General features: G+C 41.9%; 2 protein-coding genes and 1 pseudogene across 3 annotated transcripts; 2 read left to right on the forward strand and 1 right to left on the reverse strand.

Annotated features, from left to right (window-relative positions):
- Nucleotides 1-302: 302 nt before the first annotated feature.
- Nucleotides 303-6,909, forward strand: pycr3 (pyrroline-5-carboxylate reductase 3). The gene is made up of 7 exons (XM_084548253.1): nt 303-1,140; nt 2,848-2,941; nt 3,034-3,098; nt 4,416-4,595; nt 4,702-4,914; nt 6,127-6,219; nt 6,308-6,909. The coding sequence occupies exons 1-7, from the start codon at nt 682-684 to the stop codon at nt 6,506-6,508; spliced, it is 1,305 nt and encodes a 434-aa protein (XP_084404379.1). The 5' UTR covers nt 303-681; the 3' UTR covers nt 6,509-6,909.
- Nucleotides 6,910-8,789: 1,880 nt separating this feature from the next.
- eef1db (eukaryotic translation elongation factor 1 delta b (guanine nucleotide exchange protein)) lies at nt 8,790-21,484 on the forward strand. Its single transcript, XM_084547520.1, has 8 exons — nt 8,790-8,881; nt 16,321-16,438; nt 16,587-16,658; nt 18,524-18,611; nt 19,039-19,145; nt 19,247-19,447; nt 19,535-19,729; nt 21,351-21,484. Exons 2-8 carry the CDS (start codon nt 16,325-16,327, stop codon nt 21,387-21,389), a joined length of 816 nt encoding a protein of 271 aa, XP_084403646.1. The 5' UTR covers nt 8,790-8,881; nt 16,321-16,324; the 3' UTR covers nt 21,390-21,484.
- Nucleotides 21,485-22,027: 543 nt separating this feature from the next.
- LOC311491024 (tripartite motif-containing protein 16-like protein) lies at nt 22,028-27,704 on the reverse strand (annotated as a pseudogene). Its single transcript, XR_014699945.1, has 8 exons — nt 27,092-27,704; nt 26,914-27,009; nt 26,492-26,725; nt 26,262-26,412; nt 26,113-26,151; nt 24,590-24,649; nt 24,271-24,509; nt 22,028-22,423 (listed from the first exon to the last, which is right to left on the reverse strand). The product of XR_014699945.1 is annotated as a tripartite motif-containing protein 16-like protein (transcript).

Genomic DNA, 27,704 nt, shown 5'->3' on the forward strand with positions numbered 1-27,704 from the left:
AGGTGCGGTGAAAAAAAAAAAAAAAACACTCGCGCGGTCAACGCGTCACTGAGGATGCTACAAGGCAGGCGCCGCCCACATGGATGCGGCGGCGGCGGCAGCGGCGGAGAAGGAGGGGTCAAAATCAAACAGACCAACGGTTCCGTGTACACCACTCTGGCTTGGTTGGTTTGTGGATGACCCTGGAGTATCCGACGTGCTTGACAGTTAAAATTAAACTACAGTTTGAGGTTTGTAACACGTCGGAATTCAACAAATCTGACAAGAAACAGCAGGTGAATAAATTATCTACCGCCACCGTTAGCCGGTGTTTATTGACAGCGTCCCTTGGCTTCGTGTTTTGGTCACTCCGTGTTACTTTATGGTTGTCCAGTCAACAAGAAACACGTGCATTGTATTTCTAATCTAATCTGTTCTGGATTATTTTCCTAGCTATCGCTTGCTAGGCGCAGCGGCAGGGCTAGTTTTTGGCTAAACTTGGGGGTTTTAAGTGTTTTTAAACGTTTTATTGGCGCGGGTTTTTACAAACTGTAGGTTAAATACGGCTAAATCTTTAAGCTAGCAGCAGCACCGCTCTGCGCCGGCCACCGCAGACATGCTAGCATCTAATTAGCAACCTAGCCGCGTGAACATTCTACCGTTGGGCTAACGCTCGCTAGCCGCTAAGCTAACTCCACAGCGATGGACGACTCCGGCATCAAGAAGCAGAACTGGGACGTGAAGGAGACGGAGCTGTTCCTCGAGATTCTCAAGGAGCTGGACATGAAGAAGTGCTTGGACGGGCGGAAAGTGCGGAACAACAAACTCTTCAAGGTGGCGCACAGGAGGATGATAGCGGCCGGCTACCACCGCTCCGTGGACCAGTTGAAGTTTCGCTGGAAACTTCTCAAGAGCGCGTACTACAAGTGCAAGCGGGAGCCCCACTCCGCGGCGCCCACCAAGATACAGGGCTGGTGGCGCTACGAGAAGACAATGGTGGCGATCATGGAGTCCAGGCACCCCCTGGTCGGAGCCGGGGTCAACTCCGACAGGAACGACGAGGCGACGGAGGACTCGGACGGGGAGGCGTCGATGCTGCCCTGGCCGCAGCCCTGCCCGCAGCCCTGCCCGGACAATACCGCTCAGAACCTGGATTTAATTGTAGGGGTTGACGACCGGACCGTGGAGGAGATGTAGCCTCATAAATGTGTCTTCTTAACAGATGCATGCTTTCATCAGGCCAGCTGTCTGCTGCTTATTGTGTTTACATCTCAGCAAAACAGTCCTGCAGCAAACACAGTCTCCATTAAGGTTGTGCCCAGTTTGGACTTTTTAACAAGAAAAACACACAGAAGAAGCAAAGACAAGTCCACAACAGCACATTATTTACACATTTAGATTAGTAGTAAGGGTTTAAACCAACACTGAGCTTCAAAACTTTAATTGAAGGCAGGGTTTATTGCAGGACTGTTTGCGTAGTAGATCATTTTGAAGTGCTACGGTGAATAATGTGCAGGTTTTCAGTGTTTCCTTTATTGCGTCATCTGTTTTTGATCAACTGACTGCCATTAGCAGGCTATTAGAGGCCAAGGCAACTTCTTTAAAGTACTTTGTCCAACCAGAGCTCAAAAAAACAAAACAAAAGCGACAATATTAATTTAAAAATAACATAATCTGCTTCCAGACTGACTGGCCCTGTGAACTCGGGACAGGGTTGCAGATGCTAAAATACCAACACAACAGGGAAACTAGACTGGGAGGGGAGGGGAGGTGAAATCAGATTACCGACCAGCTGTCAACAGGATTTAATATGTCATCAGATTCTTTGCCTTAAACCTGATTTTCCACAGTAATCAGGTTTCTTTTGGAAACGATCACAGCACGTCTCTCTCTTTTGCCTCTTTGTTCTCTTGAGATATCTTACGGCTTGTTTAGACTGCCACTATATATATTTTTTTGACAGATTAAATGGATTTAAACCAGATTTTGATGTGGTTTAAATCAGATATAATCAGATGTATTTTAATTGGACATCTTTTGCAGCATTCGTGCTGCTACGGTTGTTGGAGAAGTTTGCTTTCGGGGCAAGAAAGGCCTTAGGAGACGTGATGGAGTATAAACAGATATAAAGTCTGAGCAGGAACTTGGTGGAGGTGGATGAATGAGTCAAACACCCGACTTTAAGTCACAAGACTGGAGTTCTTGTCCTTCGTGAAGCCAAAAGTCAGCGTTTATTTGTTGCCTTTACTCTTGGATTACGTATTATTTTGGTTTTTATAAATGATTTCTGTGTCCCAGTTTGGTTTAGGTTTGTTAGAAGATGATGGTTTGTGGTAGAAAAGTAGAAATGTGAGACCAGATATATTTTTTTGACGTTCAAAGCTGGACCTTAAGTTCTCATGCTTCGTCACCAGCTGCAAGAACCCTATGCAGATGGGATTGTGGCGTCTGGACACACAACAATGAGTATTTGAGAAATTTGTTTTGGCTGCAGTCTGAACAAAGCATCATGGGAGCAAGAGTCACAAGAGGGGTTATTACTGGATGTTATACAGCATCAGTATCATGATATCATAAGATTTATTGAGTTATATTAAGTGTCTCAAGACATTTTAGACATATTCATACTTTCTTTAAGTTGACGGATTAATGCTTGATCCTCTAATTGATCAGCAGTAATTGTCTTAAAGTGATGTTACATGTAACACAGTCATGACGTACAAGTGTGGTAATGTGCGTAGGTTGGTGCTGTGGAAATTGTGCCATGACAGTATCGTGTTGTAGGTCGTCCTGTGATTCTCATCCTCAGTTTTTGAGTTACCGCCGAGACCGTTCCTCCTCTTATCTGTCCCATGTCCTTGGTTTCAGATCAAAATGGACCCTGATATGGACTCTCAGCTGAAGATGGGCTTTATCGGAGCGGGAAACATGACTTTTGGCATCGCGAAGGGCATCTTGTCTGGTGAGTCCGTAGAGAGAGAGAGAGAGATGTGTTGAAGGAAGGAGGAGTTTGAGTGAAGGAGTAAATGGTTCAACTTTATATTCTCATTGTAGGGAATGTTCTTCCCGTAAATATCAAAGTGAGTGCGCCGTCCTCCAGGAACTTGGCACGCTTTCAGGTACATGTTTCCATCTTGTGTACTTGTCTTTCGGTTCTCAATAAGACATGGCAGTTAGCAGTGGTGAGGATCACGGTTACTGTTTGTCAGATCAGGTTCTGCAGGTTCATTGCAAACCGCTTCAGTGGATCGGTTTGCAATGGATTTCTGCATGTGTTGAGTTCATCTCACCAGTTTAAGTGATATTTAAAAGCACGAATGAGTAACTCCTGCACAGAAATTAATAATCAGTGTTCTCAGATTAAGGATTTTCAGTCACAGCTTAGCCGAATATAACGTTAAACAATCTGTTAACCAGCGGAATATATTTAAGGGATGTCAGAGGTGAGCAAAAGTAAAACTTGTTGCTTAAATCTTCCTTTTTATGCATGAAATCTTTTCTTGATGGTGCTGGTTTCCAGCTACCAAAGTATACAAACAAGTACAATCATTCAATTTGTCAAAAGTTTTAACATTGTAGTTGATGTTCAGAGAAATGTTAGGAAGAATATCTGTGAGTTTAATGAGTAAAAATATCAAATATGTTTGTGTTTTTCAGTACAAGTTAACAGATTTGCTTTCATCCCTTTTATTTAGAATAGTTCTTCCAAACAGTGAAATCATATTAACTTAAAAATAACCTTAATAATAGAAGATGTGCACTAAAGCTCACTGCCAAAGTCAGAAAAAAGGATTGCTGAAGTTAAAAAAAACAAAAACTGCTAAAAAAAACAACCAGAAAATAAAACAAATGTACGATAGAAACTTTAAAAGCATCAGTTCTGTACTTCTTATCCTCAGAGATGTTTTCACATGTTGGTAATTATAGTCGGCTCTTCACAATACTCTCTGTCTCAATAAACCTGTTCATCCAGGTCCTGACGCTGTCTCTCATACCGGGAACTTATGTCAGTAATAAAGTCCTGGAAGAATAATTTTGGAAAAGAGTAAGGAGCCTGACTTCTCTTGAGAGTTAGCGTGCCGCTTTGCATCCCAGACGCTGACGAGCACTCACTGTTTTACCGCAACTGTAACTTTTTAAAAAGTGTTGCGACGTCCTTCGTGAATGTAAAATAATAATGATATCTTAATACGGTGGCATCGATAACACTTCTGTGCTAAAACACAGCTGCTGCTACTGATGCTAACACTTTTCTTTATCTCACTGGAGGAGTTTGTTCACGTCGTCATCTCTAATTCTTCTGCACAAATTATTGCTGTGTTTTCTTTCCTTCTTTCTTGTCATTTAACACTTTATTTTTTAGTAAACCTGCATGAGTTCATTTTGTGTATAAGAGCTGCTACAATCAGCTAAATGACTTGACTCGTTGCTTCCAGGAGCTGGGCATTGCCGTAACCCACTCCAACGTGGAGGTGGTCTGCGGGTCAGACATCGTCTTTGTCGCTGTCAAACCTCACCTGGTTCCTGCAGTCCTCAACGAGATCTCGCAACACGTCACCGACAGACACATAATCGTGTCTGTGGCGGCCGGAGTAACTCTGGCAACGTTGGAAGAGGTGAGCGCTGCAGTTAGGATGAAACGGCTTCAAGATAAATGCCGTGCTGTTCATCGTCTAAACATCATGTTTGTTTGTTTTTCTCTCTCTCTGTTTTAATTTCAAGCTCCTACCAGAGAACTCTGTCGCCATCCGGCTGATGCCAAACCTGCCCTGTTTGGTGCAGGAAGGCGCTCTCCTGTTTGCCCGGGGATCTCACGCCAAACCGGAGGATGGCGCTCTGCTTCGCTCCCTGCTGCATCGCTGTGGTTTGGTGGAGGAGGGGCCCGAGGCCTGGATCGACATCCACACCGGGCTGAGTGGGAGCGGAGTAGCTTTTGTGAGTGTGCTGGGATTATTTGAATATTTGTCTTTGAATTGTTGGAATGGGGATTAATCAAAACATGCTTTAATCCATCTAGTGACGCGAAATATTATATTAAAGCAGCTTTGACAAGATAACAGGCTGACATGAACGTTAAAGTGTCTCTGTTCTACAAAAGGACTATAGGTACCGGCCAAAAAGAACAAAAGAGGAACTCGGAAACGGGGCCAGCACACATAGGGCCGTAGCACCCCGACCTCATTCCAACTAAATTAAATTACTTAAACTAAACCTAAACGACATGAACAAAAAACAAAAACAGGACTACTGGTCACCTACAATCCAAACTAAAATAATAAAGCCTACGAAGTTTTAACACTTCATAGGTTAAACTAATAATCCGCCTGCTTCAACACAAAGAAACATGGACAAAACCTGGACACCAGCGTTGTCGCGATGTGCGCCAGCGATGGTGAGAGAATGAGACAGCAGCACCGCCTCCCTCGCCTCCTTATATAGTCTCCTCCCCTACCTGAGCACAAATGAGATTCATGTGCTCAGCAGGCCAGGGGAGGAGACGGGAAGAACAGCCGCACGTAACACTCATTAATCTATATTTTTCATTTATGTAACTTGAGACTTGAGATGCACCTGTTGTTTTAACAGAGCAGAAGTGGGAACCCACTGAGGACGCATTTGGAGATGACTCCGTCCTTTTAGTAGCGTGAACACACTCAAGGTGTCCTGGGTTACACTCATGGACCCCCTACTCAGTCGACACCCTCTGCATAATCTGACTTTAAAACAATAGTGACATGTCTGCTCTTTTGTATAATGGCCAGAAAAAGAAAAAGCATCGTTAGGACAGCTTTTAATATCCTTTTATTCTTGACTGAATGACTGACTATGAGTAGGCTGTGTGCCACTTGTGATGGAATGACCTGGGACACATGTTGGTACCAGGTCAGAACAAGGTCATAGACACAGACACTGTCAGTAAACCGGACTAACAGCAAACTACAACAGAATTTAATATTTAATAATATATTACAAAGATGACAGGAATTAAGTGGACTGAAAGAACCAAACCTAAAACAATAACTATTTTAAGGATATCTGTGCTTTCTGTGGTTATTATGGTATAGTATACTGTGCACATGGGAATGGAAGAGCAGATAAAGTAGACCATTCATCCTTTATTGTCCTGCATGTGGTTCTTCTCTGCAGGTGTACCTTTTTGCTGAAGCTCTAGCTGAAGGAGCCGTTAAAATGGGCATGCCGAGCACTCTGGCCCACAGCATCGCATCCCAGACGGTTCTGGTCAGTTTTACACCGTCTGCACTAAAATTCATTTCTTCACTTCAGAGTTCTTGAACCTCATCATTTGCCTTTTTTTTTTTTACCGCAGGGTGCTGGGAGATTGTTACGTGACTCCGGGAAGCATCCGGCTCAGCTCCGCTCTGAGGTCTCCACACCGGGCGGTACGACCATCTACGGGCTTCACACGCTGGAGCAGGGCGGCGTGAGGGCGGCGACCATGAGCGCCGTGGAGTCTGCCACAGAGAGAGCCAAGGAGCTCGGACGAAAGTCATCAGGCAGCAAAAAATGATTGCTGCTGGTTGCCTTTTAAGAACATTTTCTGCTCAGTGTCTTCATGGAACACAGAGACAAAAACAAAAAAGAAGACTTGTCACTACTTTTTATTTTCTCAACTCAGTTTTTCCTTTTACAAAAAAATGCAGTTCATATTTCTTGTCTGTGTCTTTGGCGAGGAATTTGAAGTGAGCAAAAATGAGATATTGGCTTAATCTTAGGGCTGACAATGACAAGTAAATGATTTGATCGTGAGCGTGTGTGATCAACAGTTTTGAGAGAATGGACGTTTTTACGTGCACAGAATAATCGTATCTATGTGGCAGAACAACACTTGATCTTGGCTGTAGTTGTGGATGTTATAATCCAAATAAAATACTGAGTACGTGTCATTTCAGATTAATTAAAGACTAATTTTAGCCTGCGAGCTAAAGTAAAAAAAAACAAAAAACAAACACTGACTAGGATTGTGTAGCATGTAAACATCTGTACTGGCCTTGATTGGATTATGATGTGCATATAATGTGGAGTGGAAGATTAACGTGTTGCAGTATTTAATTCTTAAATTAAGCATAAAACTTGAATTTGGGATCATTAAAGAGTGACTGTGGTTGTGCAGCTGCATTCCAATGATGGTTTCTGGTGAAGTTGTAATATGTAGTTGCCGACTGTGTGTGTGTGTGTGTGTGTGTGTGTGTGTATGTGTGTGTGTTTAACACCATGTGTAGAAAAGTATTTATGAGCTACGATGCCAACCTAAGTGTGTAGAGTCGGTTTTCATAAAGTGTCATGTCGAACGCTCTTGGTGCAGTTTTTACCTTTTTTTAAGTTGAGTTCTTGAAATCGGCTATGAGCATGACCCAGGAGATTTGGGATTATATCAGAGGTTTGTATTTAATTTGGACTTGAAAAATGAAATGATGTCATCTGCAACCATGAATAGAGAGCTGATCAAATCATATTTAACATATATATAAGAAATATTGTAGTTATTTAATCTATTTTATAAAATTACAAACTGAATATTTTGGTGAAAAACAAGCAGCGCACTGACAGACTATTCTAGGATCTGTTTATAATTTATTAGCTCAACACTTCACAGGACAAGTGGTTACAGAAAATGAATGAATGACTAATGCATCCCTTAAATTAATTGAAACATACAAACCCTGCATGCATGAGACAGAAGGTGGCATTAAATTAAATGAGATATTCGTTGATTCTCATTAATGATCTGGTGACACTGTGGACGCAGTATTTCACCAAGTAGTACATCAAAAACACGGCATTAAACCTGGACCGAGGATGTAGTTAGAGGTGATGTGGTGTTAAAACAGATTGAATTAACAATTCAACAGCTCTCTGTTATTTTAAACAAATGCTGAACACCGTAACTTTGATGTAGCTGAGATTTAGAGCAGGACCGTTATATTAGCATGCATTTGTTTTTACTAGTGTACCTAATGAACTGGCAAGTGACAACAAAAAATAAATCTGCCTTGATATTTGAATAAGAATAACAATAAATAGGAAGAATACATTGAAAAACAGCATTAAACCTCTACTGTGTCTAATAGACGAGACGGCAAAATATAACCTTAGAAAATAATAATAAAATGCATTATTATTACTATTTATACCAGCCTCTTAGGATTATAAATTGGATTTATAAAGGGGTCTAAACTCGCCGATATGGTCCCTAAAAAGCTGTAATGGTGTTTTTTAATTATTATGAGACAAATCTATTCATGGCACTGAAGTTATGAGGAATAATAAACTGTTCAGAGGTTTTTAAAAATCACATTTGTACATAAAAACAAAACAAAAAGCAAGTGCCTGAATTATACATTTAAATTTTATTAAAGGGAATAGATTATTGGTGAAATGTTTTGTCTGTCACAATGCATGACATGTATAATTTCACTCTTATTGCTGATTGCTGTTGCACATAAATTTCCTTCCTATTTTCCACATGCTGCTTTTTTAGAAAACAGCTTTTATCCTTTGTTTTAGTCTTTATATTGTGGAAGAGTTTTCATTTCTCAGGAGAGCCATGTTTCCTTGAACTTGAACTGTAAAAAGCCACAGCTGGAGAAAGTTTGGAAATAATGAGTGTTGAGGTTTAAATGGACATTTTGGAGCAGAGACATTTTCATTCATGCTCATTTTAAATGTCAGCAAATTCAACACATTACATGAGGCGACATTAATGATTCATAACCCCCCCCTCCCCCATCCTCTAAGATCACGCTCCTTGCTGCTTCCTCCTCCTCCTCTTCCTCCTCCTCCTCCTCCTCCTCCTCTTCCTCTTCTTCCTCCTTCCCGTTGTCACTCACTGCTGGAGAACCACGCGTCTTATCCGCCGGCCTGTTCTCTAACACTGACACTAGTAAGTAACGTTACCGCTGACTGACAACCAGTGTTTCAGTGTTCAATGTTCCTCCTCTAGTTTATTTAAAAGGAAAATTGTGAATTGATGAAATATAGAGGCGTTTACAGGAGCTCGGGCTAGCTGGCTAGCTAGCTAGCTAGCGGCTAGCTGAATGGAGCTAGCTAGCTAGCTGACATGCTAGCGCTGCCCGGAGCGGCAGTCACGCCTGCCGCCGGTTGAATACCGGCTTCACTCTCCGCTTTCGCTATTTTATTTTATTTTTGTTTTTTAACACGAATATAAAAATTAAGAAATTGCTCGTTTATTGTCACGTTTTAAAAAAAACAACTAGAAATGCTAGCTAGCTAGCTCAAAGTGATGGCTAGCGTTAAGGTGAAGGGGGGTTAGCAGCAAGGCGCACCTTCCTCATCATGACAGCTTCTGCTCTTTAGCTTCAGGCACCGATGACACAACACATCTTTGACCTTTAGTGTGTAGTCTTTAAAACAATTAAAATAAATAATTAAATAGGACCTGCTGTGTCTGGTAACATGAGCAGGAGCAGGGCTTATTGTTCACAACAAGAGGAAGTGTACAGAAGCTAAACTCATGGTTGAAATGATGTTTGATGATTTCAGGATTTGTTCTGGTCCATTTATAATTTGCCACAGATCTAAAGGGATAAGAAAGATCAGTAGCTTTGACTTAATTACATGCACACCCACTTGCCAGTTAAGTAAATGCATTTTAGTGTCACAGTCCTGCTCTAAATCTCAGCTTCATGGATGCTCTAATGTTGAAATAGTGTCAGAAAGGTGTTAATTCAACCATATGATGATCTTGGAGGATGCTGCTGTTAAAATGGATTGAATTAAACACTCATGTTCTCATGTCAAAATAATAGGAACACGTGTCTGATCATCATTTGCAGGGTTTAGATTCGGTTCCATGTAAATTAATTTAGAGATATTCTCAGTTTCCAGAGTTTTTACCTCTAGTTTCACATCTTGTGACTTTAGTTTTGTGCATCTCTTCTCAGTTTTCAGGCCTCACGGTGCAGTTAGGGTTGTAGCTTCTGTCAGGTGTTAAGATTTGTTCTTGCAAGACCGATTTCTGACTAGGAAGATGCTGGAAACGGCGTGCATTTAAAGAAATAGATCTGGGGATTTTATGAATCCTTATTGGAATTTCAAAATGAAAATCAGTTTGAATTGGAACATGCTGTCACTGTTAATATTCAAAGAAATTTTAGGAAGAATATCTTTGAAATAATGTGGCTTTAATATTCTACGGATGCACTTTTCTTTTGTTATATTAAATGTGTGTCCTTCAGTGTAAATGAACAGAATTTGTTTTCTTTCACTGCGGTTATTTGGGCTACTCTATCAAAAGTGAAATCAAATCAACTTCCGTCACTTAACATTACAAAACGGCCACACTTAACTTCCTTTTTATGTTATTTAAACCAGATACCAGAAGTGTAGTGGAGCTAAGCTTTAGTGCAGGACTGTTTTACAGTGTGCCTAATGAACTGGCAGGTGAGTGTATGATACGTTAAAGAGTAGTAACACAAATAATTGAGTTTTAAAAAGACGTTGACAATCACTGATCGCCATCTTTCCTCTATTTTGAGGATGTAAACTGCTCCACGGGCCTCAATGAATTAATCGTTATTTAATTAAATGTCCTTCGATTGCATCAGCTGTTACCATTCATGTATAATGAACGAGATTTTGAAGTGATTCCCGTTTTATTATGTTATAGGAATACCATTTGAAGTCTAGAGAGCAAACCCGGTGATGAATTTTTTGCTATTCGAATCCTATTCCATCTTATTTGTCTGTGTTACAGACTCCTATTTTTGTCCTGAACCTGATTGCACCGAGTGACATGTATCTCCGTTACCACTGTAGTTTATTTTTGTCCCTCGTACTCCGTCCTGCTGCCAGAAACACTGAGCTAAAAATAGTCCTCCTCAAATACAGTAATATGTTTACGACTGTTTACTTTAAAAGCGGCAGCAGTGCCCAGACTGGTCTACATCTGTGTAAACACTGTGTTTGATTCTGACAAATGCTGAGTATCACCAGTGTTGGTCATAATTAAAACCTCGTGTAACTAATGGATATGTCTGACAATAGCTCCATTAAGCTCTCACCATTCCTGCAAACGAAATAAAACTAAACTGAACGCTGCTCTTGAGCCGTTTTGAGTAGAGACATGCTTTTGTTCTCTTTTGAAAGGTTCCTAAACTGAGAAACGCTGTAGTTGTAGCTGTTTAAATGGATGCTAAGGTGTGGCTAATATTTGTATGCTAAATCAAGAGACATTAGACACATGCAGACTAATATGAAAGGATCCAGTAGTGGTTTGGCGGATATATTTTCCTATAATAATGTGTTTTAGACTAAATTCTTTAGCAACGTTGTTTTATTGATTAGTAGAGTGCTGTGAAGCCCCGTAAGTGAGTTCCTTAAACTTTGTAGTTGTTTGTTGTTGGTCTGACAGAAGTGTTGATCGTACCCGGATGATCCGAACTTGAATAAATAAAGTTTACCCCCTGGAGATTCATAAAGGCTTTTAATATCTTGCTTGTACTGGCCTAGATCACACGTGTCACACTTTGACTCTGTCTCCAGGAAACTTCTTTTAAACTTGGTGTTTGTTATTTCTGTGCATCCATTGCCTGAGCTGACTGGGTTGGGTTGGTTGTATTGAATAACATTCTCCTACAACCATTTTTTGGTAGCTTTGATGCTAGCCAACAAAGAGGAATAAGATGTTTTGGCGCTACAGGGATGTGGTTTTGGTTTATGGCAGACCTAAAATTAATGACTAGAATTTTATAAATGCCTGGATCAGCCCCAATACCGACTGGGACATCCCTAGTTGACATCATTCAAATTGTGGAAATAAATAGCGTAGATGTGCAGCCACACAGAACACAGAGTGGTCGGCAGTTACGGGGCTCAGTGTTTCCTCCATGAAACCGTGTCCTTGGTGAGTTGGCAGTTAATACTTCGTTCCATCGTTCCAAAAGTGCAAATAAAAGGTCTTTGCAGCAAATTCGCCCGGCCAGCAACTCATTGAGGAAAATCCATAAAAGCTGGAACATAAAATGCTCAGTCTGTATCCAGTATTACACAGAATCAGCATTCAGAATTGCCGTTTTCACCATTGCCAAGTCTAATTTGCTTGATTTACTAATTAGAGGCTTTGAACAGGAAGGTGTGCTGCTTCTTTTGACAATGGCGAAGAAAATAAACTGACTCTTGTACTACATTGATGGATTAAAGGGAAAATGGGAACATTTGAGATGCATCCAAGTTGTTATTGGAAAATATTGGCACCTCAGATTGATTTCATCTTCCCTTTCAAACAGAACTAAAAGTGGGAACCGTGTTCAGTCTGTAAAGTGTTGAGCTTTTGTTTTTTGGCACAAATCTTTAACACCTCACTTCTTTCTTTCATCTTGCATTCAGAATTTGACAAGTGAGTATTCCTCATCCCTTTGAGCTCTCTTTTTTTTTTCTTTGTATTTCATAGTTGTGTTTCTTGTCTTAGTTTAAATGATACTGTGAGGTGGTGATTGTTGAATTTCTCTTCCAATGGCTTGCGGTAAACTGGATGAAAAGAACACGTTGAGCCCTTGACTTTGATTCTAGTTTGAGCTCAACACCTTCGCAGAGGAAGGTGAGTTGAGAGCTTGAACGAGATACTGTGATACGAGTCAAGCAGGAAATGACTTCCCCCAAAAAAAGAGAACAGAATTAGCAGTGGATCAGTTTTACTAACCTCCAAATGATGAAAGGGAATGCATTTACTGTATTGCATCAGAATGCTGTGATGGAAAAAAAAAAACTGCATGGTTTACTTGATTTTTTTGCATGTCACTGCTTTTTACTGATCTCTTATAGGCTACGTTTACATGGACGCTAACGTTCTACTAATAATCAGAAAAATGGGCCCAACCAGAATAAAAATACCTCCTGTAACAACCTCAATCACACCAGACTGACCTGATCAGGTTGAGAAGAAATCCGGAGGTAGCAAAAACAACCAACCAGTCGTCCAAACAAGTGTTAAAAAGAAGAACAAAGCTGGAATCAATGTGGGCAGCAGTGTTGAAAATATGGACATATCTTGGCCATCTTCCTTTACTCAATCAAATTCCATCTTATTTATAAAAAATTGGTGGAAAATATAAAACCTTTTCAGTTATATTTCTGGCAGATATCATGCCCCACATTGGTTGGACCACTTATCTCCATCTTCAGACTGATTTCAGTCAGGTTGCAGAAATATTATCCATGTAAACATAGTCCATGTCAACTTTTTTGCTTTATTTGCATGCTCTCATGTGTTGTGATGCTTTTAAACCTTATCTAATATGCTGCGTACGCAAAGTGAAAGATAAATGCTGTTAAATAACCGTGTCCCTTTTTGTATTTAATGCTAATAACACTGAGGCTAAACCATGAGCATGGAGGGACACCTTTCTAGCTTTGTTACCACTCATGCTGCATTCGAATGCTCAGGTTGATTTTTCATAATTACCCACGTTATACATTACTGCCAAAAAAAGGTTTTACCGTTACGCTTGATCTAAAGCATTAGCTGATGTGTGTTTTGCATATTTTTTTGCTCTTTCTTTTGTGTTCTTTTAGAGTGTTTGTTGTTTGTGCACCAGAAAACAAAGCAAACCCAAAGCTAGACAAGGTTGTTTTATATGTTTGTTGTATATGTCCCAAAGAATTCCAATTTCCTAGTTACAAGCCGTGTCGAATGCAGCATAATAGAGAGCCGAAGTCCCGCCCCTCTACTTCCGGGTCATGGGACCTATCTTTCGAAAAAATATGAACGGCAGTCTATGGAGAGATAATAATTATTTTTTGGTCCCGATCGAATTGTGGCATGAATTTCACATATGATGTGTGTGAATTTAAAAGATAATTTTTCACGTCAAGAGATAAATTATTTGACGTAAATAAGCTGAACAACATTAGGTTTTGTATGAGATCGCTTAGTGAACTACATCTCTCTTCTGAGAACTATGGCTGTCTCCTTGTTGAGCTTTACCGTCTTCTTCCAGGACGAAGGCAGAAGCATCAAACGAGGTGACAATCATTATAAATCGGGTCATGTCCAGAGCTGTAGTTACACGAAGGGAGTTTTGGTCGGTTCTGTACGCGCCAGCATGCGGGACTTGTAGTTCGTTTAATTACGTATTTTCCATAGCGTTTTACTTAACTATCTTGTGACAAACTGTGACATTCTTGACATGTAAAATCATTTTTTATTCTGAAAAACAATATATGTATAATCCAAGGCACAAGTCGATCGGGACCAGAAAATAATTTATCTTTTGCCATAGACTGCCGTTCATATTTTTTCGAAAGATAGGTCCCATAACCCAGAAGTAGAGGGGGAAGGACTTCGGCTCTCTATTCACTCCCTGCTGTGCAAGACTTGATGAATTGGATTCTTAAAGAATCACAAAAAGCTGATTCTCAAATCTGCATGTGTGTCTTCTGTGTTCCTGCCTGCTGCTGATGCTTCACTGGAACGTTTTACCAAAGCTTCAGTGAATCATTTGCAGTAGTCGGACCCCGTCGTATGTCTAAACCTTTGTGCCTCTAACTAATCCAAAAGCCTGTACCTGTGTTTTTTTTTTTTTTTTTTTGTATGTTTTTTTCCCTGCAACGGATCAAAGACGATGTCTAAGAAGATCCCCCAGTGCTCTGTGGATGATCAGTCGGAGCACGATCAGTCCCTCAGCCGCTGTCAGGTGGATCGGTCCACAAAGGCAGCGCCGGGCTCCAGGAGCAAGGCCGAACCGGGCCAGACAAACGGAGAGACTGCGTCGTCATCCCCCGAGAGCGGCAGCTTGAACGGAGACGGAAAGCGCAGCGGGAAAAGCCGCCGTCGCAAGAAACGCTCGTCAAATCCCGAGAGCCGCCCGGAGGAGAAAGACAACAAGGTCAAGAACGGAGAGAAGCCGGAAAAACAAAGCAGCCAGCCACCCGATCCCCGCGCGGCGCTGATCGGTCTGCAGTCTGAGTGTGCTAATGTGTGGTTTGAACGAAGCACCTACGAGAGAGCCGAGAGCCTCTACCAGCGCTGGCTGGCGAGCTCCTCCAATGGGACCACCCAGCCGAAACGATCGCCTCCGTCCTCAGGGAAACGCTCCAACGCTCCATCCACTGTGGCTCCATCGTCTTCTCCGGGACCAGCATGTCACCACGGCGATCAGGTGGCTTGCCACCACGTCGTACAGGCGGTGTGGGTCAACAAGACGACCTTCGACCAGGCTGAACGCCGCTTTGTTGAAGGATCCATGCAGCTGTCGGTTCCAAACTCTCTGAACCTCCAAACGCCGCCGAACCGCTCCACTGCAGCCAGAACTCCTGATGAAGGTTACCAGTCTCTAGCTCCAACTCCTGCAACACCCGTCACCCCAACAGCTCGACAATCGATTAACGGACTGCCCCGCATCCCGGTGGAGCTGCTCAGAGACGTGTGGCTAGACAAACCGCTGTACGACCGCGCAGAAGCAGCCTTCTACCAAAACCTGTACGGCAACAATTCCTCCAAACGGTCCAGCTGCACCTCCAGCTCCTCCAGAACTAACGACCACCCTCAAAGCCTTGTCGAAGAAGAAGAGGAGCAGGAGGAAGACGGTGAGGAAGTGTTGGAGGACGAGGAGAGACAGGTGGTCCCTCAGGGTAAAGCGGAAGTCTTCCACGCTCTGCACCCGATCCAGGAGGAGGAGGAGGAGCCGGCCGAGGTCCCGGAGAAGGAGGGCGCGTCGGAGTCGGGGGTCCGCTTCTTTCTGCACCCGGACAGCGAGCGGGTGTGGCTGGACAGGTGGCGGTACGACGCCGCGGAGAGCCGCTTCCACGGTTGCAGTGGCGGTAAAGCCGCTGCGGCGAAGAAGGAGCGAAGGCCGGAAGCCCCGTCGGTTTCCTCCAAGGCCCCACTGAGGGACAAGTATGACCAAACCGGGAGAATGGAACGGCTCCAGATGTTTCCGTTCATCTTTTCATTAGTTTTCATCATTTGTATCATTTGTTGTTCTGTTTTTGTTTTTGAATGCGTGAATTTATTACATATTTTGTTTTATTTACCTTTGTGTTTTTTTTCCATTCATCTTGGTTCATTCATTTCTTTTACATTGCGGGTGATTTTTAAGTATTATTGTGCTTTTTTACCCACTTCCTTTAAGTGTTTGTATGGTTGCATTTGTGGCGTCTGTGTGGGAGAGAAAATTTAAAAAGAAAAAGGCATTTAAAGATTAAATATTTAAGATTTTACAGCAAATAAAACATAGGCTTTGTAGTACTTAATTAAATAATAGTAATACAGATTTATTTTAATTTTCCTCCTGACCTCTTTCCTGTGCTCTCTTCACACATCCCTCTCTCGTCCTCCTCTCCTCTTTCTCTCTCTCTCTCTAGAAAAATGAGCGCTGTAAACTTTCTGGCCCAGGAGAAGATCTGGTTTGACAAACCTCGCTACGACGAGGCGGAGAGACGTTTCTACGAGCGTGCGAACGGCTCGCCAAAAACCACACAGGTAACCCACGCGGTCTCAGAAGTTGAATTTGGCTTTAAGGCCTCACATCCAAACGTTGTGACGTTGGTTACACCGATAGTGGAGTCTCTTAATGCTCCCATCTTTATAAAGCAAAACCTAAATGAGACTTTTGTTCATTTTCTTAAAGGATGTCGGAGCCAACTCCATTTTGCAGGACATTGCTCGTGCTCGGGAGAACATCCAGAAATCTCTAGCAGGGGTGAGTGCAGCGTGTGTGCCAGTGTCTTAACTCCTTATCTCACATTTTCCACTTTTATACAAACACAAGTGAACGACTCATGGGAACTCGGTCAGACTGCATGGAAAAATATCCAGCGTGTGGGAATTTGGCTGAAGAAATGAGGATTATATCTAGTTTCTGTTTTTGTATGTTTTCTTTTTACCGTTACCCCCACGTCAGATTTTACAACTTGGTTTGTAAAACAGGAGTAATTCAGTTATTTCAAAATGACAGTGAGCTAATATTCTACATCTAAAATCAACTCCTTTGGGTAAATTGTTTCTGGGTTTCCTGCTTTTAGAGCTACGTATTGTGACGGTCTGTGGCTTTGTTCAAACTTCAAGACAAAATATCTTACGGATTATCACCAGGTTGGGTTATAAAATACCTGGGCAGCAGGGTTTCCCACACAGTAATACTATGGGGTCTAATTTACTCATGCCGTGGTCTCATAAAGAATAGGAAATATTTTTGTACGTTTCAAACAACGTTGTGCTTGCGTTGCGTTTTTCTGTTCTGAATTTAACCTGACGGAGAAAACTGCAGTCACGTTTCACGTGAAGCTATTTGTGTTAAAATTTTACGTAACCGTGACTTTTTAAAACCCGATGTTTGCGCTCTTAATTTTTTTAGACCATGGAGATTTACAATTATTTAAAGAGAGTTGATCAAAACCCAACAGTTCAACAGTTTTATTTGCAGATACTTTATTTAATCTTTCATACATTTGTCCAAAGAATCAACAGATTTAGTTTTCATGTAGATGAACTGCACAGGCTGCTGCTGTTTGTCGCTAAACCCCAGATCTGTGTTAATATGGTAATTTAAAGATGGACTGATACCAAACACATGCTCTTATTTAATGTGCCATGGACTGTATAAATAGTTTTTAATAGTTGGGATAGCATCATAATTAGTAGAGGCTTTTTTTAAGACGCGAAAGCCAGGGTCTCATTAAATTTTGTGGGAAACACCGGGACAGGAAACTAAACTAAATCAGAAATTATAGTAGTTTAAGATATCTGCACATGCATCTCAATTAGACCTTTAAGACTTTAAAGTGTCGTGTCACTTGCATGTCAACTGATATCAAAGTGCTGACCAGAATCCACGCTGCTTCCAGATTTAAGATGCTAAAATAAACTTTCAGTCTTCTGTTGGAAAGTCAGACACTCTTATTTCCCTGCAGCTTGAACAAAGCCTTTCCTGTGTGTGTGTGTGTGTGTGTGCAGCTGATGCTAACGGTCCAGTGGTGCATCTCCTTGTTGGTGCAGCATTAAGGGACACATAGCTCAAAGTCATATTATGTCGGTTGCCGTCTAATGAGACATTTAAATGATTTATCTGCCTTTAGTCTGGTCCAGCTGTACGTTGATGCCTTCTGCTCCATTTGTTTTCTGTTTTACTCTCCCCAGTTCTTTTCCTCTTGCACTTTATTCAGTTCTGTTCCTCCTTTCCACCTGATTCTTTCTCCTGTCTCATGCCTTGAAACCTCCTCCTCCTCCTCCTTCCCTCCAGCTGAAGACCTCACTGTCTAACAGAGGGTCAGCTCAACCTTCCTTAAGCCAACAGTCTCAGTTTGTAAGTGCCTCTCAGCCTGGTGTGTCTCCCTGAAGCTCCTCTGCCATCAGAATCACTCTCAGCTGATTTCTGTGTGTGTGGAGTGTTGTAGACACGATCCAAGTAGCTGCTTATCGCTCATACGTTTCCACCAGGGTTCTGCTTTTCGCTGTAGATGCCTCTGAGTTTGATGAAAGGACTGATATTCTTGTTTTGTTTTTTTTTCCTCGCCGCTTGTTTTTTCACTAAACTGCATCGGTCTCTTGTGTTTCTAACCCGAGCAGAGCGCCAGCAGCAGCAACGCCGCCGATCAAGGAGAACTCGTCTCTCGCATCAACAGCCTGGAGCTGGAGAACCAGAGTTTACACAAAGGTGGGTTTTTATTTCTCAGCTCTGATCAAATATGAATGTGTTTTCTTTCTCTACCTGCGTCAAGGCCTTTTTAATGTATGAGTGTGAGGTGTTAGATCTGCAGCTTAAAAGAAAAAAGGTTATAAACATGGTATCTGTGGCTTTTAATGTTGAAATAATTTGCTTCGTAATTGGATTTGATTAATTTCTAAAGCTGATCAACATATAAAAAAAGACAAAAGACCAACACTATGGGTGTTTTTAGGATTTATCTGGTCACTAATGTAATTTGCCGCCGATCTATAAGACTTCTAGAGGAGCTTTGAGTCAATTAAACTTGCCAAAACATTAGGTACGCTTCAAGACTGATCAAATGTTCACGAAGCTCAGATTTAATGCAGGACTAATATTCTAGTGTACCTAATAAACTCTGGTTCTGTTTCTTTAGTGATGGAGGATTTAAGGGCAGCTCTCTCCAAACTGGAATGTCGGGTTGCAGTTCTTGAGAAGTCTCCTGCCACTGTGACTCCAGCTCCTTCAGTCCCCTACACAAATGTGAGTCTGTACCGACATCGCTTGTGTTTCATTTCCCTTCTAAAGATTGGGATTATAAGTGTTTGTTTATCAACATCGGCTCTAATCCTTATTCCGTTCAGGGCACTGCTGTCCAGCAGAAGAGCAGCGCCCCAGTTAAAGACGAAGAGGAGGACAGCGATGACGATATGGATCTGTTTGGTAGCGATGATGACGAGGAGGCAGAGAAACTCAAAGAGCAGAGGTTGAAAGAGTACGCTGAGAAAAAGGCCAAGAAGCCCGCCCTCATCGCCAAGTCCTCCATCCTACTAGACGTCAAACCTGTAAGTTCTGCCTTGATGGACTGAAACTGACTCGTGTCTCCCAGCAGGAGCCTGAATGTGTTTTGTTTTATTTGTGCCTCTCTCTAGTGGGACGATGAGACGGACATGGCGAAGCTGGAGGAGTGTGTGCGCTCGGTGCAGGCCGACGGTCTGTTGTGGGGAACGTCCAAACTGGTTCCCGTGGGCTACGGCATCAAGAAGCTGCAGATCGCGTGCGTGGTGGAGGACGACAAGGTGGGGACGGACTTGTTGGAGGAGGAGATCACCAAGTTTGAAGACTATGTGAGTAGCGTGGTGTAAGCAGTTAACAGACTCAGAAGTATCAGTGTGGACATGATTTTCTTTTATTAAGTCAACATTAAAAGACACGTTAATTACAGACAGACAGACATATGTTTAGGTGCAGGTTAGAATGAACACGAAGCTAAATCTGAGCATGTAGAGACGCATTGAGTCAGTCTGATGTTGGAGGCTGTAGTTTGTTCTCCTGTTAAATGATCTAGTATTGGATTAAAGTGTTTCTAGAAGTAATTCAGGAGCCTCTAAACTGAGCTCATGAATTACTTCTGGAAACACCTTAATCCAATACTAGATCATTTAACAGGAGAACAAACTACAGCCTCCAACATGACCATGAAATGTAATCACCACCTCCATGAAACAACGTTAAAAGTAATAGCCCTGGTTTGACCCATTCATGAATGAACAGACATTAAAGTCAGTGAATAAACACTGTTAGTCTAAGTTAAAGCTACATCTCTGTCTCCCCCTTCTGGCAGCAGCAGTAATTACTCTTGAAGATGGAAACGATGCACCAGTTTGAATCTGTTTGTCCTCCATCCTGTCTTTTTCCAAAATCATTAGTAATACGTTTCATTCTCCCTGACTGCCAGATAATTCACAGAAACCATTTATTTTTCTACCGGACTCCTAGCTGCTGTAGGCTTTTCAGTTTAGTTGACGCAGACAACTCAGATTCAGAGGGGAACTACCGTTTTTTATAACCTGGACCTTATTTCTAGCATAAAATATCATCGTTTACTCACCAATATCACTTTTGTTTCATTTGCACTCATTCAGGAGATAATTAGTATATCAATTTGGCGAGAGTGATCAGGGCGTAGCTTCTAAATAACGGATTATCTGCCGTGAAACTCGTTCATTTCACCAATATTTTGTTATGATCCACTAGTGCTGTTACCTGTTGAGTCCAGACCCCGGATGATGTCATCTGACCTGGATAATGTCATCTCTGAGCGGCCCGTGCCCGCGACGGTCGGCTTGTTTACCTGTAATTTGTCGTCCACAACCTCGGAATTGGAAAAATATTCAGCCATGTGGCAAAAAAAAATAGCAGCAGCAAATTACAGATAAACAAGCCGACCGTCAGAGATGACATCATCCAGGGTCTGGACTCAACAGGTAACAGCACTAGCGTATCATAACAAAATTAATGAGTTTCGTGGCAGATAATGTGTTATTTAAAAGCTGCGTTGCCCTGATCACTCTCACTGAATTGATATACGCTGATCTAATTATCTCCTGAACGAGTGCAAATGAAACAGAAGTGATATTGGTGAGTAAACGATGGTATTTTATGCTAGAAATAAGGTCCAGGTTGTAAAAAAACAGTAGTTCCTCTTTAAAACTAAGGTATTATATAAAGAGATCTACTTAAACTATGCACTTTATCAGCATTGTGTGACTTTGTTTGGTAAGGCCTTGAACTTAACAGACTCATACTATAGCTTTAACACAAAAGAAAGTCCTTACTAACCCTTCAAATAATCTGGATGGAAAGATTTTTTTTTCTTCCTCCACCCTGATGTTCTGAAGGGTCTTTGAGATGAAGACACTATAACAGTAACTTGTTTCCAGAGTAACACTTAACTTTCTGTTTCAGGTCCAGAGTGTCGACATAGCAGCCTTCAACAAGATCTGATCCCAGCACGTCTCCTCCTGTCTGTCGTCACGCCTTGTTTCCTCTGCTGATTGTGTCAACGGTTAACATGAATAAAATCCAACTCTTGCACTGACGCTGCCGTTTCTCTCATGAATTTAACAGATCTTTACACAATTCTCCTCACAAAAAAGAAATGGAAATGTTGTCTGAATTGTTCGGAATGACAGCTCATTTAGATCTTAATACTGGGGTGGAGGCAGGAGGAGCTGTGCTGGTTCAGACTGAGTGAGACCACATTAATTAATGAGGTAGATATCATGTCGTCTGATCCCAGCATGAGGCACACTAATAATATATCGGTACAAGAATCCAGCTGAATAAAATCTAAAAAAATCCAGCCAATGATATATCAGAAGTACACAGATCAGCCACAACATTAAAACCGGTGAAGTGAATAACACGAATGGTCTCTCAAATCCTTCCAAAAATGTTTTTGCCTGATATGTCCCATGACAACCAGATAATCAGTGTTATTTATTACACCAGTGGTCATAATGTTATGGCTGATCAGTGTGTAAAAAGTGCACTTTACCGTAATAAGCATTAAATGTAGCATTTAGGTTTAGATGGCTATTAATATTCATTACATGCAAAATATTATAATATATCTAATACTGATGAGCAGCTAATGTACCAGTAGAGCTCTAGACAACACCTAAATAATGTTTTAACTGCATGAACTTACTGACCTAACACAGCTTAGATGCTCGTCCTCAGTCTGGGACACAGAAGGCGACGCTAGAGTTGGCGCCGAGCCACACTGCCGGGTACAGAGGCTGGTCAAATCTGGTCTCCACCCGGTGCAGGAGGTGGACTCCTCTGGCCGTGACGGCGTAGAAGCAGAGCAGGCCGGCGTCGTGGTCCAGGAACACGCCGATCCTGCGGGCCGCGGAGCCGGCGAGGGCTGCCACCGCCTGCGACTGGTTGGCGTGACAGAAGGAGAAGGAGGACGAGCTGCAGCTGAGACCCCACGACAGGGAGTTGTGTCCCAGCCGGCACTCGTTGGACGAGCCCTGGGGACGATGGATCAGACAGGAATAATAAGACACTGATACTATAGTTCATTATTCAAACATATAAATTTGTGTTAAAGCACTATGTCACATAATTTAAGGTATAATATTCAAAGATGGCAAGAAAAAAAAGTTTTGCGTGGATGGAAAATAATTACTTTTACTAACAGAAATTTAAAATGTGTGGTGTGCAGGAAACTTCAGCACTTTGAGTCTGAGTCCAGTAATTTCAGCAGGGGTGTCAAACTCTATTTTAGTCTGGGGGTCACATTCAGGTTCATTCAGGTTCATTCAGGTTAGGAATAGCAGTTACTTTTATTGAAAAATGACAGTTGACGTCTTCTCTGTAATTTTTAGCACTATGCAAATGTGTCTCGTGGTGCAGATTGGACCCTCTGACAGTGTGTTTGACACCCCTGTTGGAGAGGTTTAGGAAATATGGACCCGTAGCAGACCTAGGAGCACTCATAAAGCTAACTCAGGATCTAAACGTTAAGAAAAAGCTGATTAAAGGAAGTAAAATAAATACTAAACACGTCTCTGTTTTTTTGTTTTTGTTTTGTTTTTTTAACCCTCATACCTGACTTTAAAATTGTTATGTTGTTACCATTAAGGGACTAAAGTGTCCTCTTCAAAAGTCACATAAAAATAGCATATGTTAATATTTTTCTTTCTTTTGTTTTTTTGTTTTCACATACATCTTTTAATCAACTTCAGTCCTAATCATAGATACCAAATATTGGATTAATAATTATTTAATATTTTCAATAATCTGAATGCAAAGTGGATTTTTTTTATCAGAGCCTTGGATATATGGATGATTAGTAGAAACATTGATTTTGATGGATTTTTAAATTTTTTTTTGTAGTGTCAGATTTACAAAAATTGTTACGTTGTTACCATTAAGGAACAAAAGCGCCATATGTTAAGTTTTTTTTTTATTTATTTATTTTTTTAAATAAACATCATCTTGTTTGGTATTTATGTTTTATTTCTAGAGCGATCTAAGTTGTTGGACACTGTACTTCTAATTGGCAAAAAACACTGGCATATAAAAGGTTAAACTTGTGAAATTAATCAAACATTTGGTATTTATGATTAGAACTGAAGTTGATTAAAAGATTTATGTAAAAAAAAAAAAAAAAAGCAAACAAAATGTTAACATATACTATTTTCACGGCATTTCTGAAGAGGACACTTTTGTCCCTTAATGGTAAATTTGTTAAAAAATACACACCATAGCCAACGCTAAGTAATAATAATAAAAAAAAATAAAACTTGAAAAGACTTTTGTCCCTATGAGGTTCTATTGACAAGAAACTTTCACCAGATGTCAGTAACAATCCACACATGCAAGGAAATCAACCCACAGACGTGTATGAATTAAGTGTAATAATGTGAAATGACACAGGGATGCAGACATTAAGAAAGGGAGGTGCAAGAAGGCATTAAATCCATCATTAAATCCATCAGTTATTACGAAAGCAATCCTGCCCCTTGTCAGTGCAGATTAACATCGGGTGGTTTGGTGCTAATTTTTGCTTCTGTATGAAGTATTGTCCATGGTCCATGTTTTTTTTTTTTTTTTTGCATGTGTGGATTAATTGGACTCTTACTGTCATCTGGTGAAAATTCTATGTCAATAGCACCTTTAGAAAAATATATTTACTGAGAGAAATATTGAGAGATGAATTTGCTAACTGCTTCAATAGAAGTAACTGCTATTCGTAGTTTGTCCTCCAGGGGTCGCACTGTTTTAGCTGCAGACATAACATGAGACTGAGACCCAAAACTAAAATGTGCTAAAATGAACCCTAACATCCTGTAAACACTCCTAGGACACCCACCTTTCTTCCAATGCTCTCGTAGCTGAGCCCCAGCACCACCTGCAGGCCGTCCCACTCCGCCTCCCAGTAGCTGCGGCCCCGCAGACCCTCCCGGCACAGCGCCTGGCCCCAGGTGTCGAAGCGGTCGGGGTGGTCCGGGTAGCTCTGCAGCTGTCCGGTCCGACTGGCTCCGCGGTTCCCCTCGGCCAGGGAGAGCTCGTTGTGCGCCGTGAAAGGATCCAGAGACAGCGGGCAGAAATCTGCAGAGAGAGCAGACGGTCGGGTTTGAGTACCGGGTTAAAAGAGGAGATGACTGACATTAGAGTGAGACACAACTCACACTGAAGGAGATCGTCTCTGCTGTTCAAAGCGGGAACGCAGGAAGAATCACAGGCCTCTGCTGGAAAGTAAAGAGAAAGTCTGAGGCAGAACATTTTAACTGAAACACTAAATTATATTCAAGCAGCGACCATCAAAACAAACTGAGTTACTTCTATTTCTTCTATGACTATTGTACTATTTCCTCTACTATTTCCAATTTACTTTATATTTTTTTGCTCTATGTAGGTTTTATATTTACTTGACTTATTTAGTGTTGTTGAAAAGTAAGAATTTCACTGTATGGTCTTAACTGTTTTAAATATAAATCCAGTTTTCTCTGTGTGAACAAGGTGTGGTTTGCACTAATCCAATCCAGATTTAAACTGTCTCTCACGACCTGTGTCAGATCTTATGAGTATTGTTTTGCTATTTAAAGTGTCAAAATGAAAAGATCTGGTGCTTCAATTTTAATTTAGGTGTTTAGAGTAGGGCCGGGACTTTAACGCGTTAATTAAGATTAATTAATTACACAGAAATAACGCGTTAATTTTTTTTAACGCATTTTAATCACACTTATTTTTGCACCGCGGAACGTTTCTCACTGGATGAGTTTCGGTGGACCGATTATACTGGAGCACCAACTAGCGTTCATTACCAGTGTCCTCAACAAGCAGCGGGTGCAGCCGTGAGCCCCTCTCCCGTCCCAAAGCACTCACAGGCGGTCAGTCTCACAGTAGCCCCGCGCAGCAGCGGTCAGAGCAGAGAGGGAGAACCACGCCACCGCGTCCAGACTGCAAACGAATGACGCATGCGCAAAGCTGCCGCTGATCGCGCCCTGGTTTACAGAGCGGGATGTAAATGTTTCTTCACTGTCACACTAAAATAAATAATAAAATAATAATCCATTTAGATTGTTAATTTTGTCAAGTAAAAACCGTTTGTACAAAAAATGTTAAAAATATTCTAGTTATGGCAAAAAATGCTCATGTTCTTCTGTGCCTGTGACTTGTAGGCTAGAAACTAAACCAAACTTAAGAAAACTAAAAAAAAAAAAAAAAAAACTTAAGTTACTGTGCCAGAGTGTCTCTTTAGAGTCATTTTGCCAATACCAAGCCCTGATAAAGGAGGCGCGTTAATAATACAGCGTCCATCACAATTACATCCAAAAGGTAAATTATGCAAATTAGCCGATGACGTCATTTAGCGACTTCTAGCGACTTTTAGGACAGCCAATAGCTACTTTCCTTTCCTGAGGAGTTGGCAACACTGTTCATTACTTCAGACAACAACAAACCACAGTGAACATGAAAGAAGAAGCTGATGAGACCGCTTTGGTTGGCCCCGTGGATGGGAAATTTAGTCATTATTCAATGGTATACTAAAAATCCATATGAAAAAAATTACTTCTCACTGTTTTCAGGTCAAATATTTATATGCGATTAAAATGCGATTAATTTCGATTAATTAATTACAAAGCCTCTAATTAATTAGATTAATTTTTTTAATCGAGTCCCGGCCCTAGTTTAGAGAGAAGACGCTCACCTTTGTTTGTCTCTATCTGCAGGAGGTTTACAGTTTTCACTGTGAAAACAGGAAATTCAAAACACTGAGTGAAGTTATTCAGGATGATATAATAAGTTTGTGTTGGTCACCAAGGTGAAACTGCAAGAAAGCTGATCAATATTAGAGACCTGCGGAGGTGACGCCTGTGAACTGAGTGCGGTAGAAGCTCTGCAGCTGCTCCTTCAGGTCTGCGATGGCGCTCCTGACCGGCCCAAACGACACGTGTGCACTGACTCTCAGAGAGCTGCTTTCCTTTGGACTCTGAAATGACTGACACATCTGCCGAAGAGGAAACAGCAGCGCTCAGTTCACGCTCCTCGTGTCTTAACGTAACGTTGAGGACGGCGAGACGCTTCACCTGTGCGATCAGCTGCTGGTCCTGAGAGCGCGAGAGCATCTCCAGCTCAGCGTCTCTCCTCCTTAGCTCTGTTATCTGCCGCTCCAGATGCTGCAGGTGGTTCTCCGCTCGGATCAGTTCGGTCTTCTCCTGAGCCCTGATCAGCTCCTTGGTCTCGACGCGGCGCCGCTCCAGGAACGCCATCAGCTCTGAGAAGATATTGTTGCTGTCCTTTGCTGCCGCCTTGGCCATACGCTGAGGAGAAACACAGGACGCTCATTACGTCTGACTATAGAGACCGTGGAGCAACATGAGATATGAAACATAACCCGTGAGTGTGGAAGAAGACAATTAAATGGAGAATTTAAGCCGTTTCCATTGGGTTCATATTTATAAATCTCACTCTTACTGAAAAACCGTTCAGTTTTTTAACATATACTCACAGAGAAGGAGCGCAGACTTTGTTTCAGCTGCTGAACCTCAAACTCCCTCTCCTGAATCTGAGCTGCAAAACGCCTCCGTGTTTCCCCCAAAAGCCTCTGAAACAGCAACATAACAAATCAACAAAAACACAACTTAAAAGCGATCATTTAAGAATTAAACATGTTTCAGTCTCCTCACCTGTCCCTCATTCCTCTCGGGACGCACCAAGGACACATCAAAAGTGGCGTGCTGGAAGCCTCTGCCGGGCCCACGAGGACCTCGGACAGAGGAGGAGCGGAGGGGCCCTCGCTCAGATTCACGGCGCCGAGTTTCTCCAGCATCTCCACCAGCAGGTTGTTCCTGCCCAGCGCTGGCCTGGGGCTGAAGGTGGCCCTGCACTGGGGACAGCTGCAGACCGTCAGCCTGTCCCAGTAGTCCGTCAGGCAGCGCATGCAGTAGCTGTGGCCGCACGGGATGGTGACCGGATCCTTGAGCCGCTGGAGGCAGATGGGGCAGCTGAACTGGGCTTCGCTGACTCTGGAGGAGGACATCGTGGCTGAAAGGAGCAGAGACGGGACATTGGTTCTCAAATGTTCAACAAATGGAGACACGGTCGTCCAGGCCCGTCAACACGTCCAGAGTTCACTGCTTAGTTATCCATCATTCAGTTCTGCATAATTCTACTACACATTAAATCAGCCCATTCATTCTTATAACAGTAACTTTATGTGCACGCTGTATACTCACTAGTTTTTCTACCTCTATTCATCCTTTTTATTCATGATCAATCTCCCAGGTATCTTGCTAGGTA

This window comes from Chelon labrosus (genome assembly GCF_963514085.1).
Source record: "Chelon labrosus genome assembly, chromosome: 7".
Lineage (NCBI taxonomy): Eukaryota > Metazoa > Chordata > Actinopteri > Mugiliformes > Mugilidae > Chelon > Chelon labrosus.